At 23.8% G+C, this 19,029-nt stretch overlaps 1 protein-coding gene across 1 annotated transcript; it reads right to left on the bottom strand.

Annotated features, from left to right (window-relative positions):
* Nucleotides 1–14,493: 14,493 nt before the first annotated feature.
* LOC127239856 (ethylene-responsive transcription factor ERF039-like) lies at nucleotides 14,494–15,358 on the bottom strand. The gene has a single exon (XM_051258201.1). It carries the CDS (start codon nucleotides 15,314–15,316, stop codon nucleotides 14,621–14,623), a length of 696 nt encoding a protein of 231 aa, XP_051114158.1. The 5' UTR covers nucleotides 15,317–15,358; the 3' UTR covers nucleotides 14,494–14,620.
* Nucleotides 15,359–19,029: the final 3,671 nt, after the last annotated feature.

The following is a 19,029-nucleotide window of genomic DNA, read 5'->3' as shown; positions in this document are numbered from 1 at the left end:
GATGATGAAGAAGTGCTTTCTAAGCAAGATTGTAGGGGTAGAGAATTATGATGAGGATTATTATTACGTAGATTAAAATTTGTCAACTTTGTGCTTTATTGTGTTTTTTGTCTTTGGTGGATTCGGGCATATGGGGTGGGGTGGGGTAGGGTAGGGTAGGGTGGGGTATGATATGATGGCTCCCACCATTTATTTCAAGAAAAAAGAAAGAAAGAACCATATATCTCACATATTTCGTCGGTGATTCATTGAAATAGTAATAATAATGGGGAAAAGTCACACTCCTACAAAACTCATTTGGGTTCGGATCGGAAACTAAGAAAAATGAATATTTTATTAAAAATATGATAGGTAGTTGAGGGTATTTTTGAAAATTTAATTAAAAAGTAAAATAAATGAAGAGAGAATGTAATAAAGTTAGTGATATTTGTTGTAAATAAGTGTTGAATAAAAGGTAATAATTAAATGTTGATTTGCTGACTTTGCCAGAATTAGTAATAAGATAACTTTAATGGATAGACTAAAAAGAAAAATGAGAATAAATTTGACGGACGGAGAGAGTATGTCATTACAATGCAAGCAATTCTTTTTTTAGGGTGTATCATGTCATGAAATTTATTTTTTAAAATTGTATTATCAAACAATGTCGGTGCTTATAGCACTAAAATAAAAAGAAAAGGCCGATTTGTAACGGAAAATAGCGACAGAAATTTTGTAGCAAATTGACGAAAAATATATATATATATATGTGCAATGCAATGAAATATATATGACTTGAGACGTGGTCACAAGTCCAACCCCTACACCACCATGTCATTCTTTACGAGACTTTTGTACATTTTTAGTAATATACAAAGGGCTAACGTAAAAACTAAAATAGTCAAAATAGGCAATGAACAACATATTTAATACATTCCCCTAATAAACCAACACATATCAATCTTAAAATTTAAATCAAATAAGAAGACTACAAACTTAAAACTCTACTAAATTTAGCTTCTTCATAAATTAATTAACATTGCGTTTAGATATATTTTGGAAGTGTTATGAAAATTTTAGTTGGTTTGCTAATAGTGAATTATTGAATAAAAAATTAATATTTGATGTGATATAAATAAATACTAAATGTAATATTTTAAATAAAAAATAAGTATTGAATATATGCGTAATGATTAGGAATGACAATGGGTCGCTTCCAGCCGGATTTGAGATCCGACCCGAATATACATGGCTGGACTCGAGGTTCAAATTAGATTCGATTATACCCGGATTCGACCATATCCGAACCTGATCCGAACAGTACTCGACAAGATCCGCTGAACCCGAAAAATCTGAAAAAATCTTTTACAATTCTTAAAAATTAACTTAACATTAGATCCAAACCCGGACCCGTACTCGATATATATTAAAATTTATAGTTTTTATTCAAAAATATTATAATAAAATAATAAAAAATAAATTAAACTAAAATCATATTTTTAATATAATTTATATTATTAAAAATTATTTTTTTTCATATATATAATTAATATATTATTTCAAGTCTGGGTCCGGTCCAGTCCGGTCTGAGTAGGGTTCACCCTTGGACCCGAGATCCAATACCAGAATAATTGGACCCCAATCCCAAGTAAATAGGTCGGGTCCGAGTCAGGTCTCGGGTCTACTCGATTCATTGTCATCTCTAGTAATGGTTAAAGTTAAATGATATTTTCGTATTAATGTATAATTACTTTTATTAAACAATTTGATTACAGTGTCGCCGCATTAGATGTCATCATTGTGCTATTTTCTCTGAAAGCACAAAGTAAATATCCAGAAAGCATCAATCCTTAGCGCAAATAGCACTATGCTTTTAAAATAAGAGCGGTGTACTATTTATTTATTTTTTAAACTGATGTTCCACAAAAGTACATTTGGTGCTCTACAAGAGTAGGTGTGGTGCTATATAAAAGTGATTTATAAAAATATATTATGTTCATATACAAATATATTTGGTATTCTCTTATTTATTTATGAATTGATATTATTTTAACAATTAAACGGCATTTTCTGAAAGTTTAAACGGTACTACTCGACACCGTAACAATCGTATTTATTAAAATAAGAAATGAATACTTTTGGATATTGCAGACGAAAATATTATAAAAAAAAAAAATACTTTGAATTTTGACGAAAAAAACATTTGTTAGTATAAATTTTAAGATAAAAAAAAATAGAAACAAGCCTTAAGGAATAGAACCAAGAATGTTGACAATGGAAAGAAGCTTTTGAATAAGTCTTAATTTCACATCAACTTTATGTCAAACTTGTAAGTGCTCTAATGCTATTTATCAATTGACAACAAACAATCCTAAATATACCTCAGGTGTGTTTGTTTGGAGATTTGAATTTTAAGTCGGGATTTGAATAATAAAAAATTTGAATTGGAATAATTAATTGATGTGATATAAATAAGTATTGAGATGATGTTTTGAATGTAAAATTAATTTTAGTATAATATAAAAAATAAAAAATAGATATTTAATTTGATATTTTTTGAAAAAAAATAAAATTGATGTGAATAATGGAAATCTTTCAAGATCCTCCAAACAATTGTTCGATATGATGATCGAGTTGGTGCGATATGATAAATTTAAATTATGTTGATATATATATATATGTACATTTAAGTATCTCATACAATGTTTGTCCAAATATTTACTGATGTATTTATTTGTAAGATTTTAATTTTGAATAGTAAAATATTGAATTAAAATAGTTATTTGATATGATATAAATATATATTGATGTGATATTTTAAATGTAAAATTAAATTTTAATGTAATATAATAAATAAAAATTAGGTGTTTGATTTGATGTTTTTTAAAGTAAAAAATTATTGAAATAGTAAAATCAAAATCAAAGTTGCAAAAGTAAACACACCCGTACATAATACATACTCAAAATGTACCAATTATGGATCCCTATATTATCAAAATAAATAAAAAAATAAAACAAAACAAAATAATATTCATTACTTTTTTTTAAAGGGTATTATATCATAATGTTATCGAATTTATACATCATGCGTGAGAATTACTACTCATATCTTATTTTGCTTGATATTTTACTTTTAATACCATGTTTTAGATTATACAGTTTTGATTTACTCCCTCGGTCCAATCGAAAGGTTATCATTTTTTATTTTCGTCTGTCTCAAAACAAGATTATTATTTCCTAATTTAGTAATTGTACTACTTACCTAACATTATAAATACACTTTCAACTTACAATATATTACACAAATGTCGTTACTTTTATATTACACTATACTAATTGGGATATTTCTGTCTTTTTTACTACAATTCAATATAATACTGATATTCAAAAATCTACGTGCAAAAAACAAACGCCACTCTTTCACCGAGACGGAGGGAGTATCATTTTTCAAAAGGGTAAACTATTTTTAGTTCCGTAACTGGACCCCCTTATTATTTTAGTCTCCTAAGTGGAGTCTGTCACAAATTAGTCCCATAAGTGGAAAATTTTCATTGTTTTAATCCTCCGGCGCCGGAGACGCCCGTGTGGCTCGCCGGAAGCCACGTGTCCGCTAGGAGTCCCGCCAGGTCAGTGACACCTGGCGGACACGTGAATTTTATTTTATTTTTTATTTTTTAAAATTATTTAATTTCTTTTTAATTGGACTAAATAAAAAATTAAAATTAAAAAAGTAAAATCTAAAATAAATTTTTAAAAAAATTTAAAAAAAAAAGAGAAAAAAATAAAAAATAAAATCCACGTGTCCGTCAGGTGCGTTGACTTGACGGACAAATGGTCTCCGGCGAGCCACGCGGGCGTCTCCGGCGCCAGAGGAGTAGAACAATGAAAATTTTCCACTTATGGGACTAATTTGCGACAGGCTCCACTTATGAGACTAAAATATTAAGGGGTCCAGTTACGAGACTAAAAAAATAGTTTACCCTTTTTAAAATTATGATAATTTTATTTTTTGTTTGAAATTATTTTATAAATTGTATTAAAAAGGGTAAATGAGAAAAAAAAATTAGAAATGTGTTTGATATTTGTTTGTATTTGTATTTTGTTAGAATATGTGCATATTACGGTAGATACGAGAATTTAGGAAAAATATAATTAGTAAGTAATTAAGAAGTATATTAGTAAAAATAATTATAAATTAAGATTAAGTTAACTAAATAATTTGATTCAGATTAAAAAAATTTAAATTTTAAAATTTAAAATATGATTAAAATGTATAATCAATTTTTCATAAAAAAAAATAACAAATTATGTAGAACAAAAAAAAAAAAAAAAGACAAATTATGAGGAACGGACAGAGTACTTTTTATCCATGAAAAATGTGTTTTCTTGTTTGGGAATCAAAACTATGAATTAATGATATTTTAATATATAAATTGAATAGATAAAATAAAGTAAATTTATTTTAATATATTCAAAATAAAAATAAGATAATAAAATTATAGATAATAATTTTTTTATTATAAATAAATTATTATATTTTATAATTTATAAACAAACACAATTTTTATAATATACTCCTTTCCTCTCATAATCGGGGTCCTTTAAAGTTTTATAATAAATTAAGAAATAATAATATATATTTTTTTAGTCAGTGGAGATGTGTAAGAATTTTTGACTTTTTTTTTCATTTGAATTTATATACAAAGAAATTGTAGTGTAATATTATATTTGTAATTTAAGTAAAAATTGAAGATATTTTGGTATTAATGTATAATTATTTTTTTCTAAAATATAAAATAAATATTTTGAAATAAAAAATACAAAAAATAATAAAAACAGTATTTTGAATTAACATAAAAATATATATATATATAAATTATTCATATTTATTTTATAAATATTTATAAAACAAACTAATAATTTTATTACATAAAAATACTTCACCAAATATGGTGTATTTATTGACGTGGCAAATTTAGGGCATCTTCACTGCAGAGAAACCCCACGCCATCTGTTTTATTAAAAAAAAAAAATTAAAAATATGATATGGAAATTAAGGCAGAAGAGCTTTCGGTGCTCCGTCCATCAATTCAAGGGCAGAATTGCATGAGTATTTGCCACGTGTTTCAATTAAATTGGGATACGTGCCAAAAGTTTAATAGGCTTTTTTAATATTTTTTTATATAATTTATTTAAATTATATATATTAATATTTTTATATTACATAAATTTATATTTTTAATAAAATAATATTAATATTTAATATATATTTTTGTATATTTAAATATAATTAATTTATTATATTAAATAAATATTAACATATTTTTATTTAATAAAAATTTTAGTTTAAATATAATCAATTAATAATAATATTAATAGTAATTTAATTTTGTATTGATCTTATAATTTATTCAATAAATTACAAAAATAATTAAAATAGAAATTATTGCTAATTGTATTTTAGAAAAAAAAAATTAAAATAAGAACATAATAATAATCATCATAATAATCATCATATTAATAAATATTTGTTATAACATATAAATTAAATTATTAAATAAATATTAATAATATGTATATTAGATAAATTATTATTATTTAAATTATTTTAAAAATTGATAATTTAATAATATAAGAAAATAAATAAATTAAAATTTGTATAAATAGATTTTTCAACTGTTGGTATAAAATAATACTCCCTCCGTCCCATATAATTTGTTCATATTTTCTATTTTCGTCCGTCTCACATAACTTGTCTTTTCTATTTTTAGAAATATAATTATACACTTTAATAGCATTTTAAATTTTCTTAATTTTAATTAAATTATTTACTTATCTTAATCTTAATTTATAATTATTTTTACTAAATAATAATTATTTTTACTAATACACTTCTTAATTACTTACTAATTATATTTTACCTAAATTCCAGTGTCTACAGTAATACACTCATATTACGTAAAACGGAGAGATGATGAATTTCTACAATATCGATGTGGCAGAGAGAATATAATTTGAAAGAAAAAATAAATAAAAAAATAAATTCGTTATAGATTTCATTGATGCAGCCAAACTCACCACATCAATTGGCAAGTTGCATTAGTTTTGTTTTAATACAATAATTTTATTTATCATTTTTTTTTTTTCATTTCAAAACAATACTCTCATTTTCATAAATAATTATATCATCAAAAACTATCTTTATTTTTTCATTATTATTACACAATTGTCACTATTTTTTACACTAATATACTCATGGGGGCAAAAAAGTTATTTATTCTTACTTTTTACCGAATACTAATATAATATCAATATTTCTTAAATTTCGTAACCAACGCAATAAGACTATATTTTTGGGATGAAAGAAGTATTTTTTTTCAATTTTTTTTTATATCATTTAAATAATTGAATTATTGCATGATACAATATCGATTTCATTAATGGACATTTGACAACGATGACACCAACAACAATAATATAATACTCCCTCCGTTCCAGATATTATGTACACGTTGCCGTTTCTGTCCGTCTCACATACCATGTTTTTTTTTTTTTTATAAAATGATTGCACACTTTAATCTCATTTTAAATTTTTTTTTTAATTTTAATTAAACTAATTAGTTATCTTAATCTTAACCTTAATTTATAATTATTTATATTATAGGATAATTATTTTCACTAATATATTCTTAATTATCTACTAATTACACCCCTTTTAAAATACCGTGTTTACAGTGTAATAGAAACGGTATCTGGGACGGAGGGAGTAATAATAATAATAATAATAATAATAATAATAATAATAATAATAATTAGTGGCTAAATAGTAATGTAAATTTGAACTTTATTGTGCAACAAAGTTTTCAATTTCTAATTATTATAATCCCACATGCCATATGTTGATGGAACTCCTCCAGCTGTCATTTTTTGTTATTATTATTATTATTATTATCATTATTGTTATTATTACATTTTTATTAATTCAAATATTGTTATATTTGAGAAAGATTATACTCCCTCTGTATCGCAAAGGGATAAATTTTTTTACTAGCGATACGATAAGTTTATAATAATAAGTTATGATGTTAATTTATTATTTTTTATATGAATAATATTATTGGTATTTTAAAAAATTTTAAGATTATATCTCAAAAAATATATGCAATATAAATATCATTTTGTAAATAATAAAATTTTATATAATACAAATAAATAAATTAGTTTTATAAAAAAAAATGAAGAGTTTTAAATATAGATAAAAAAAAAATTATGTTAATTGAAGAGAGAGATAGAAATAAAAGGATTTTGAGTGAGTCCTACGGAGTTAAGATGTTAGAAGTTTAATTAAATTGATTTATATTTGTTAAGTATGTTTAAAATTGATAAAGTTACTAAAAATGAAAAAGAATCATCTTTTGTGAGACGTATTAAAAAGGAAAAATACGTCATCTGTGGCGGGACAAAGAGAATACTTCGGTCCGTTCCTTAAATGATAATAATAAAGATTGAATAGATGTGAATTTAATTCATATTTATAAATTTTTACTCTCATATGACAAGAATAGATAAAAAATTACATATATGATTAGAGGTAAGCGTTTGGATTTTCGGTTCGAACCGAGCCGAAAAGACAAATTAACTCATTAAGCAACTCTCACAATGCATAGTTGTTTGTTCATTTAGGGTTTTTAAATTAAATGATTTTCTATAAATATTATTTAAAAATATAATATATACATATTAATATAATATATATTTTATTTATTCATAAAAATTAATAATTTAATACAAAATATATATATATTTTTTATATTACCAAATCAATTATTCATACTTAACATTAAATAAATAAATAAATAATTCATAAAAAAACAAAGTGAACATCATTATTGATCCATACCAACCTGTAAATTTTTTCTATTGTAATTAATTTCATTGTTAATGGAAAAGATTGACCTAATAATAATAAGAGTAAAAATTATTTTTGGTCCAATTCAATATCATAATTATTAATTTTGGTTTCATTCAAAAAAAAATTATTAATTTTAGTCTCACTCAAATGAAAATTTATTAATTGTAGTCCCAAAATGGTTGACTGGAACTGAACACGGCCGTGTTGGTTACCCTGCACTTCTGAACACGGCCGTGTTCTAAACACAACTATGTTCATGTCCATGTTCTCAATACAGTCATGTTCTAGGCCATGTTCCTGTCTATGTTCTCAACACAGTCATATTCTAGCTCATGTTCACGACCATGTTTTCAATATAATCATATTATACGTCATATTTATTATTATTTTTATTTTTTTGGTTAAAATTATTTGATATATATATATTTATAATTCAACAAAAAATACTTTTTACAATTATTTCATAATATAAAAAATAAATATTTTTTCATATTTTTAAAATATATAAAAATAATAATATATTAATATATATTTTTAATAATCATTATATATATTTTTAAAAATTTGTATTAAAAATTTTAAAATATTATTTTAAAATAATTATTTCTATAAAATATAAATTGAATTTATTATTCAAAATAATATTTTAAAATAATACTCCCTTCGTCCCAAGTTGGATGTTTGGGTCACTGTAGACACGAGAATTTAGGATAAATATAATTAGTAAACAATTTAAAATGTATTAGTGAAAATAATTATCATATAATATAAATAAGTATAAATTAAGATTAAGATAACTTATTAGTTTAATTAAAATTAAAAAATTAAATTAAAAAATAGTGTGTAATTATTTTCCAAAAAAAAAGAAAGTGACATGAGATGCGGGACGTACAGAAATGGCAATGTGAACATGGTAAGTGGAACGGAGAAAATATTGTTAAAAAATATATATTAATATATTATTATTTTTATATATTTTAAAATATTAAAATGATTATTTTTATATTATGAAATAATTGTAAAAAATATTTTTGTTGTAATATAAATATATATCAAATAATTTTAACCAAAAAGTGAAAATAATAATAAATATGACGTACAATATGATTATATTGAAAACATGGTCGTGAACATGACCTAGAACATGGCTGTGTTGAGAACATGAACAGAAAAATGGCTTAGAACATGACTGTGTTGAGAACATGGACAGGAACATGACTGTGTTCAGAACACGGGCAGGAATACGGCCGTGTTTAGAAGTGCAGGGTAACCAACATGGCCGTGTTGGCTGCCTGGGACGCCCAGTCACCTTTTTAGTCATCCAATACAGCCGTGTTCATTCCCAATCAACCATATTGAGACTAAAATTGATAAATTTTCATTTTAATGGGACCAAAATTGATAATTTTTTTTGAATGAGACCAAAATTAATAATTATGATATTAAATGGGACAAAAAATAATTTTTACACTAAGAATAATAATAATAATAATAATAATAATAATAATAATTAAAGATTGAAATAAACATTTAATAAATAGAGAATATCTATATATATATATATTGAGTATGGATTCACCTTTTTTAATATATATGTATATATATAAAAAAGTACATATTGGGTTTGTTTAGTTTGTGTTTTTAGATGTAAGTGTTTTTTTTTTTAATGTTATGTATGAAAAATTATATTGATAATATAAAAATAATATTTTATACTTAATTATTGATTTTTTTGTAAATAAATAGAATATATATTGTATTACTATTATATTTTTTTAATACTATTAATAAAAAAAATTGTTGAACTAAAAATAAAAATAGAGAGAGATGACTTAGGAACTGAAATTAATGGTTCCAAAAATATTGACCAAATATGATAAAAAAATTCAACTAAATGGACTAAAAAATAAATAAAATTTAAGTCCGCTGCCAGGACTCGAACCTGGAACCACCACCGTCGAGGCAGTGGCCGAAATCTCCAAAGATTTTTTAATTTTGCTACAGCGGATTCTTAATTATCAAACCTATATTATTATATTTATTTAATTTATATAAATTATTAGATATAATATATATAACGATTTAAATAAATAAATAAATAGAAATGTAGTGGCCCATATATTCATAGACCCAAACTCGATTGAGCCCGATTCCCATTCAGAGTTATAATCCCATCACAAATATATATATATATATCTATATATATTTTTTTTGTCGATCCCATAAAATATTATTCCCTCCGTCCCATATACCATGTCTGCTACACTGTAGACTATAGACATGGTATTTTAGGAGATATTTTAGGAGAGGTATAATTAGTAAATAATTAAAAATGTATTAGTGAAAATAATTATCCTATAATATAAATAATTATAAATAAAGATTAAGATAATTAATTAGTTAATTAAAATTAAAAAAATAAATTAATTAAAAAGTTAAAATGAAATTAAAGTGTGTAATTATTTTCTAAAAAAGGAAAGTGACATAGAATGTGGGACGGCCAGAAACGGCAACATGAACATGGTATGTGGGACGGAGGAATACTATTTTCTATATTTTTAATAAATTTATCAATATTAAATACATTTAATAAATATAAATCAATTTAATTAATTTCTAATATTTTATACAATTTATCTCATAGAGTGTTTATACGAGGGATTTGATTTTGGATTTCATTATTTAAAACTTTTTCCCTAAAAAACATCAAATCAAACACCTATTTTTTATTTATTATATTACACTAAAATTAAATTTTACATTCAAAACATCACATCAAACAACTATTCCAATGCAAACGTTTACTATTCAAAACCAAAATCTTACAAATGAATTTTTTTATAAAACTAATTTATAGTAATGATAAATAATTTATTTATCTATATTATATAAAATTTTATTTTTTATAAAATAATATACATATATAGTATATCCTCCTTTTCCTTCGGTACCATCTAATTAAATAAAAAAGAAATAATTAATAAATAATGGATGAAATTCAAGAACTCTATGTATCAAATAAATTTAGTTTAATATATTAAGTGAACAGATCAAAGTTTTTAATTAAAAATTCATTAGAAATATATGTTAAATAAATTAAAAAAAATATATAAGAAATAAATTCACCTACTAACAATAATTTTATAGTAATTAATTTCAAAAGTGTTTAGCCAGCCAAGTTACTTTTAAAAAATAATTTTGAATTTCAAAAGTTAATTTTATTTTCGAGTAAAAGTCAATATAAATATATAAATATGTACAATTAAAAAGTGTTCTTTATTTTTTTTTTTTTTTAAAGAAAAGTTGAGTAAAAAATATCTTTCAAATTATATTTCCTTCTAACATGTGAATAATTGGATTAAAACATAAGGATAAATTTTCAAGTCAGCACATGTTATATGTACAAACAACAAGTAATATTATTATATACAACACATACATACCGTATATAATAAAGGTATATGTTGTATAAGAATATGTCATGTGTTAAAATTAACTATTGTGTGTATTGTATGAGACTATAACATGTATCGTTAGTTCATGTGATGTATTTGTATTATATTAACATATACAATATTTGTATCGTTATTATATCATGTTGAATTAGTTTCATAATTATATATAAAAAAAAAAAGACAATAATGGTTCTTAAGTCTCGAATTTGTTGGTACGAAAAGTCGGAGATTATATGAATGACATATGAGGATCATTATTGTCAATATTTTTAAAATGTAGAACTAATTCAATTAATTTTAAAATAATCCTCAAATAGATGTTCATGTGTCATTAACACAATCTCTGACATACTATGATGTTACTTCGTTAGTAATTCTGGTGTATGAGGATTATTTCTATATAAAAAATAAATAAATAAATAAAAAGTTTTAATTGTAAAACTAATCTAATACATAATTTAATTATAGTCCTAAAATGATAAAAGAAACTAAAAAAAATATATATTATCTTTGGAATATAAAAACACACCATTTATTATTATATATATAACTCATACAATCAATTAGTTTTGGTTTTTGTGATTTCAAAATGATTTATTTTATTTGTTTCTCATATTAATTAGACATTTTATAATATTTATTTCTATGCTATATAAGGTCATTCTAATGATAAGCGGATGATTATTTCAAAGTTATCAACTTTTATCAATTTTTTAAAATAAAATTAGAGAAAAAAATGTAGGACATTGTGATTATATCATGAATTTATTTTTTATTTTTTATACAAGCATCCACAAAATATACCTTGTTTTTTAGTTATGGTTATTTTGCAACTTTAATAATAATAATAATAATATGCAAATTTTATGTTAATATAAAAAAAATTATAGTCATTCAAATCTATGCTTATTTTTATTTTTGAGTTGAATATTTTCATTTTTTAAAGTGAAAAATTATTATATTTTTGTATTTTTTTTACAATAAAAAGAAAAAAATAACAATTATTATTTACTTTTATTAAAATTCGTATCTGATCAAATGAGCACACATTTGCACGACGGATGAAGTAAATAAAACAACATTTTATGTAATTTACTCTGAAAAACGACGACGACAACGACGAAGACGACGACAACAATAATAATAATAATAATAATAATAATAATAATAATAATAATAATAGAAAGATAAATCTATTTTTATTTGTGCCATTAATTGTAAGTTGAAATGAGGTAAAGTGTGATAATTTTGCATGTGACTATTGGGGGTGACCATTCAAATTTAAAATTGAAATTTTGGGATATGTTATTAATTACATTTATGGATTTTTGGTTGTGATTTTTATTATTATAGAGAATTATGCAATGAAGTGGAGAATTGGGCATTGAGAATAAACATTATTACAGTATTTTATTTCTTATAATAATTAAATACAATGTTTTTTTATTTATTTAAAAAGAGTAAACTGTATTTTTAGTCCCGTAACTGGACCCCTTTATCATTTTAGTCATATAAGTGGAGCCCGTCGCAAACTAGTTATATAAGTGAAAAATTTTCGCTGTTTTAGTCCTCTGGCGTCGGAGACGCCCGCATGGCTCGCCGGAGGTGACGTGTCCGCCAGGTCAGCGACACCTGGCGGACACGTGGATTTATTATTATTATTATTTTCATATTTTTTTAATTGGACCAAATAAAAAAATACAAATAAAATTTAAAATAAATTAAAAATAAGTTTTAAACAATGAAAAAAAAAATAAAAAATCCACGTGTCCGCCAGGTCAGCGACACCTGGCGGACACGTTAACTCCGGCGAGCCACGCAGGCATCTCCGGCATCGGAGGACTAAAACAACGAAAATTTTTCACTTATGGGACTAGTTTGCGATATGCTCCACTTACGGGACTAAAATGACAAATGGTCCATTTACGGGACTAAAAAAAACAATTTACCCATTTAAAAATTAAATTTAAATTCAAAATGTTTCAACATTACAAACAAGTAGGTCAATTAGTTACAAATTTATACTATTAAACATTGATTATAAGTGAAATACAAACAGAAATTAAAATAAATAATTTTTTATTTTATTTTGTTTTGTTAACTACAAATTAGTAAATAGATTTGTTTATCATTATTAAAATGTATTAATCAAAATTTTTAAAGTTATTATTAGATAAATGTATCAATGTATTTGTGTAAATGTGTCTATTATTAAGTTTCGTAATTATACCATACTATTAAAATTATTTTATTAAAAAATTAAAATGCAAATGAACCAAATGGTTAAGTTTACCTATTTTAAATTTTATTTTATTTGATTGTGATTTGAAATGAAATGAAATGAAATGTTAATTTAATTTTTATTTAAATACTAGTATTTTAATATAATATTTTGTGAAATAAAATAATATATTTTTATTATAATCATATGAATTAAATAGAATTAATTTCAATTTGAAATAACAAAAGAATAAATTAGTATTGTTTATCTAAAAAAAATTAATGTCATTTACATTTCCCTTTGAACAGAAAATTTTTGTCCCTATGTATCTGAATTTTTAAATATTTCTGTTATACAATTTTCAAGATTCCTTGTAATAATACAATATATATGTATATATATTTTTAAAAAATATTATATCCTACTTAATATTAAAAAAATCACAAATTAAATTCATCTGAGATTAAATGAAAAAAAAAATTGTATTTGTTTGAAGTTTTTTATATATATAATTTGAAAATAATTTTGATGTAAATATATATGTAACTAGCTAATAGTTTAGTAAAAAATTAAAACCAAATTATTAAAGAATAGAGCCTTTATTTAATAAAATCAAATTTTCCTTAATTTATAAAATAAATATCCAAGCACGCATTGCAGCTGATACTCCCTCCGTCCAATTTTAATTGTCTTTTTGTCAGATAAATTTGCCTTTAATTGTATATTAGAAATTAAAAGTAATAAATGAATGAAGGATAAAAATGTAAAATTTGTGTTAAAAAAAATAATAGTTGTTGGAAAGTAGGACATTAGTTTGTGGACCTAGAGAGTATTGTTTAATTTATATGAAAAATTAAAATAAAAAATTATTCAACGAAAAATTAATTGTAAATTCATAGAAAAAAATAAATAAATTAAAAGGCAAAAGCGAAGACAAATTGGGAATAAAATCTGAAAGTCTAAACCCATTTGTGATTGAACATTTCATCAAATAAAGTAATGTGATTACGCAACATTAATTAATTAATTAATTATTTATTTAACATTAATTAATTAATCATCGTACCATCGAAGCTGAGGAGAAATGACGGCATCCTCGTTTCCCTGCAAGAAAAATGCAAAATCCTCCAACGTCGGATGGACGACGCACTTCCACGTGTCGTAATCCTGTGCGTACACGTACTCATCGCGGTTCATCTCGACCGGCCGGTCCTCGCAGCTCGTTTCCAGACTCGGCAGCTCCACGATCTCGTCGAGCTCCTCCGCCGGCGGCGGCGACGGCGGCGGCGATTCTCGTCGGCCGTCAATTTGGGCGGCTTTGGCGGCGGCAGCCTGGACGTCACGTGGGGCGCATGTGGCGGGGCGAGGGAGGAGGTGTGACGTCGCCGGAAAATTGAGAATGGCGGCGCCGCCTTTGATGGCGAGGGCGGCGACGTCGTGGGCTCTGGCGGCCATTTCGGGGGTCTCGAAGGTCCCGAGCCAGATCCGGGACTTCTTCCGGGGCTCCCGGATCTCCGACACCCATTTGCCCCACGCCCGCATTCGCACTCCTCTGTACACCGGATGCTTAGCGCCGACATTGTCCTTCTTCATATTCCCGCCGGTTCGGTTTTCTCGAACCGGGTTCTCACTGTCTGAGCCGGACCCGATTTCTCTACTTCTTTTGTGCAAAGCCTTCGCGTTGTTGCCCTGAGTCGACCCGCTCGACTCGGTTTCCGACTGCCGCGGCGGTGGCGGTGGCTCCGCCATTGAACCCTGTTTTAGGACAACCTGATAATTAAGTGTAAGAAGCGATATATATATGTGTGTAGATTGAGAAGAAAGGCTTTCATTTTCGATTTTCTTATAATTATTATTTAATTAAAAAGAAGGCTATATTATGTTTTTAAGTTAATTTTATAATTAATAATCAATATTTTTCTCTAAATTTATTAAATTTAAAATTTAATTTTATTAAAAATATTATACGAAAAAAAAAAGAAATTATACAGATTCACTTTTAACATTAAATACATACTCCTCCATCCACTAGCAAGTGATAGTAGTATTTAATATGAATAGAGAAAATAGATATATTATTTATTTATTTATTTTTCGGTAAATTGTGTTTTAGTTTTTAGCTAGACATTTTTATCATTTTAATTTTATAATTGAAGACTTTCTTAAAATAGTACTATATAAAAAAAAAATTTCCACATTTAGTTATTTGGCGCCGAAGGATACATGTCAATCGAATCAGCGCCACAATCGCCCTTGACTTATACATAGATAATTTTTATTTTTTATTTTAGTTTGAAAAACAAAAAATATAAAAATATAAAAATAAAACAAAATAAATATTTATTAATACTATTATTTTTTCAAAATATTAAATAAAACATTTATTTTTTATTTTTATATTATATTAAAAATTAATTTTACATTTAAAAAATATCATCAACAAATTTATATTACATTATATAATTATTCAAATTTAATTTTTTTTTATTAATCAAAACCCAAATTCAAATTAAAAACAATATATTTTTAGCCAATTTGAAGTTTATATACTTCCTCCGTCCAAAAAACAGGGACATTTCGGATTGGCTCAATAAAATTAAGAAATAATAGTAATGTATTGACAGTAAATGTAAAAGTATTTTTAAAAGACCAAAATACTTCTATTTTATATAATTATTGTGAAAATATGGGGATAATTTTGTAAAAAACGTGTGGAGGTTGTTACCAAAAATAGAAACGAGATTATTGTTTTGGGATGTACGCAAATGACAAAATGAGACTATTGTTTGAAAATGAAGGAAGTATATTTTTTAAAAAAATTAATTTTTTTTCTTTTAGAAAATATTATGTAAATAAAATTATAAATTTCCGGATTAAATTTAGACTAAAAAAACAGTGGGGTGTGTTTCCTTGTACAATTTTATCTATAATTTTGTTATTCCAGTTTTCTTTTCCTCCGAAAATATTAAATCAAACACCTAATTTTTATTTATTTTATTAAACTAAAATATAATTTTACATTCAAAATATTACATCAATACATGTTCATATTACATCAAACAACTATTTCAATTCAAAATTTTACTATTCAAAATCAAAGCCAAGTTGTATTAAAAATGATTTATTTAATTAATATTTGATTTATAATGCAATGTATATGAGATTAAATTTTTTTAAAATATGTTTAATTATTTTAATATTATATTTTGATAAAATATATACCATATTGATACTATAGAGAATAAAATTTTATATAATAAAAAAATAAAAAAAACTATTTATAATTAATATAAATTAATTTTCTGAATAAATATTTTTTTGAATATATATAAATATATTTGTTTATTGAAAATATAAAAAAAACATTGAAAATTTTGAGTAGATTCTGAGTGAGTTGGTTTGATGTAATATTTTAAAAGAAAAAAAAAAACTTAACACAATATATAATATATATATTATCTATTTACAAAATGTCAATAATTTATAACATATGGTTTTTTTTATATTATAAATATAATATTTTATATTTAGCATATAAAAATACATAGATTATAAACATAAATTGAACAAATCTAATATTATTTAAAAAAAAAAAACCTTTTATTTAAATTTCACTTCTTTTAAAATTTCTAAAATTTTAAAAATCCTTCTAAAATATAAAGTATTTAATAATATGTTTATTCGTGATATTTTAATTTTGAGTTTTAACAGTAAAATTTTAAATTAAATTAATTATTTGTGTGATTTAAATATTTATTTGTATGATATTTTGAAAGTAAACATTTAAAATATAATATAATAAATAAAAATATTTGATTTGATATTTGTTTTCACAATTCTGTTTTAGAAATTAAAAAAAAAAAGTATAAAAAAAATTCTGTTTTAGAAATTAAAAAAAATAATAATAATAAAATAAAAAGATTTTTTGTGTGGAATAACAAGAAAGCAGTTGAGGAAGTCCATGGAACACGAGACCGGCTAGAAGCAAACGACGGTCGGGACTTCGGGTCCAGGGTGCTTCCAAGAATGACCTTTGACCGCCGACCAGCCGCCGGTGATCTACGGAGCACATCCCAAGGAGAAAATGGTGCCACAATGATTGGCAGATTATTTCACACGTAAAAAAAAAAAAAAAAAAACACAAATTCAAAGAATTACATACAAACTACGAATTATTATTCACTAATTAATTTTTATTATATTTGTATTATATTAATATAATATTTAATCATATTATATTAATATAATATTTAATCGGTGTCGATAGCTAGAGATGGTAATGGATCAATCTCAATAGGTCCGGTCTGAATCCGACTTATTTATTTAGAGTCGGTTTCAATTATTAGGATAGTCAGTCGGATCTAGAGACTAAGGGTAGACTCAATCCCGACCTGGATCGGATCCGACCATTTAGTTTGGGTTTGATCTAATTATTCGAATAGTTAGTAGGATATGCTTCGGATATTATATATCCACTCATGCTCGGATTGGATCTAGGCTCGGGTGGATCTAAAAGCTAATGGTGGATCCAATTAGAATTGGATCCGATTAATATATTAATTATATTTTTTAAAAATTTTTTTTTTATAATAATATAATTAAATTAAAAATATTCTTTTCGTCCCGTCACAAATTGACGCATTTGACTAGTGTACGGTGTTTAAAAAATACTATTATTTAGTATTATAAAGAAATAAATGAATTTTGAATGAAATTGAGGTGAGAAATATAAATATAAGTTTTTAACAATATATATTTAATAACTTTATGTTTCTACTATAATTAAAATTTTATATTTTAAATTTGGTATCTCAATCATAATTTTATATTTTATATTTTAATTTAAATATAATATATTATTTATATTATATTTAATTATTATTATTATTATATTAGGGATAAAAACTCTCTCTATCTACTTTATCATTACATATTTATTTTTTGCAAGGAATTTAATAAATATTATTATACACTCTCCGTCCCATAAAATATGTGTATTTCTGTAGATGCAAAAATTTAAAAAAAAATATAATTAGTAAGTAATTAAAAAGTGTATTAGTAAAAATAATTATTGTACAGTAGAAATAATTATAAATTAAAATTAAAATAACTAAATAATTTAATTAAAATTAAAAAAATTCTAAAATTTAAAATGTAATTAAAATGTATAATTATATCTTTAAAAAAAATGACAAATTATGTAAGACAGACAAAAATATAAAATAAGGACAAATTACGTGAGACGATGAAGTAAAAACTATTTTATTTTTATGATATGTAAAATGATTGTGAGGGTATTGATTTAAATAAATATAAATATAAAAATATTTGTAATATGCAGTGATGTCCATATTTACTAAAACAGAAAATGAAAAACAAAAAATGAAAAAATATATATTTACCAAGATGACGGGGGAGCAGTAATTTTAATACTTTTCACCTTAAAAAAAAAAAAATATTCT

The sequence above is a fragment of the Andrographis paniculata genome, unplaced genomic scaffold (assembly GCF_009805555.1).
Source record: "Andrographis paniculata isolate CXL003 unplaced genomic scaffold, ASM980555v1 Contig78END, whole genome shotgun sequence".
NCBI lineage: Eukaryota > Viridiplantae > Streptophyta > Magnoliopsida > Lamiales > Acanthaceae > Andrographis > Andrographis paniculata.
Note: the sequence above shows the minus strand (reverse complement) of the source record. Positions and strands in the feature narration are given on the sequence as shown.